General features: G+C 48.2%; 1 protein-coding gene across 1 annotated transcript in view; it reads left to right on the top strand.

Moving 5' to 3' along the window:
• Positions 1-44, top strand: part of Pmar_PMAR002836 (conserved hypothetical protein) — a gene marked incomplete at both ends in the record, with an annotated part of 3994 nt that extends 3950 nt beyond the window's left edge. Inside the window, one exon of the mRNA XM_002768007.1 lies at positions 1-44. This exon is cut by the window's left edge and continues 4 nt beyond it. Coding sequence (XP_002768053.1) covers positions 1-44 — 44 coding nt within the window.
• Between the last annotated feature and the right edge of the window lie 904 nt (positions 45-948).

The raw sequence follows: 948 nt of genomic DNA, 5'->3' as shown, positions 1-948 counted from the left end.
CGACCATGGAGATGCTCAACGTCGGCGTGGAGACCTCCAGGTGAGATTCTCACCGTGAGGACTGGGAATACGTCGAACTGTCGAGTTGGCGATTCGAGGATGATGGTCACGAGATTACCGCGCTTCCAGATTCCACAGCCATGTGATAGGTACGCATGCGTGCAGGGGGTCTTTCGTCAGCAGCATCGACTGTGCCGAAACTGCAGCCCCCCAGGTCGAGCTCAGGATTCGACAACGAAGACTTTCCGCTTGACACATACTAAAGTTTCCGTGCGCTCTATCTCAGCACGTGGGCACATGGTCACACTGAGGCACCAGTCGATCGCCGTTCTCTGAAAATACGGTGACTGTTTCGTTCGAGTCTTTCGTGAAGCTTGTCGGCACCTTCGGAACAGAAATAAAAGACAACAAAGGCGAATGTCTTCTATGAAAATCAGCCCGAGGGTTAACACGAACGGTTCGGGATGTACATCTCTGGGGTTTCAGTTTGCCTCGAAACGCCCAACTCTTCTCTCGCTGTTGTTTTCGAGGTTTTGTGGTGAGAGATAGCAGATCGTAGGCGCAGTGAATGCAGTAGGTCGTATCAGTGTCCGTAGACGAAGTGAATGCAGGCCGTTAGACTTTCCTGGAAAGTTGTAATGTTTTTGAACTGTATGCTGTTACTTTTATAGAATAGAACAGCCTCTTCTCCACCACCACTTACGAACACAACACTGCTAGTTGCCCGAAACACATGTCTCACAGATATCATTGAATAACTCTTACAATAGAGTCATCAACAACATACTTGTAAACTTTCATCTTCTCCGTTGCCGCTGAGAATGATCATGACCACTACACCCTTACCCCTGGCTTACCTTGTATTCGTCCTCCGAGCTCGTCATCAACATTCTTGTTATGCTGTAGTCCTTGTCCACTTTCTCGTACATAAGTATCTAACATACTTAC

The sequence above is a fragment of the Perkinsus marinus genome (assembly GCF_000006405.1).
Source record: "Perkinsus marinus ATCC 50983 genomic scaffold scf_1104296969090, whole genome shotgun sequence".
NCBI lineage: Eukaryota > Perkinsozoa > Perkinsida > Perkinsidae > Perkinsus > Perkinsus marinus.
Note: the sequence above shows the minus strand (reverse complement) of the source record. Positions and strands in the feature narration are given on the sequence as shown.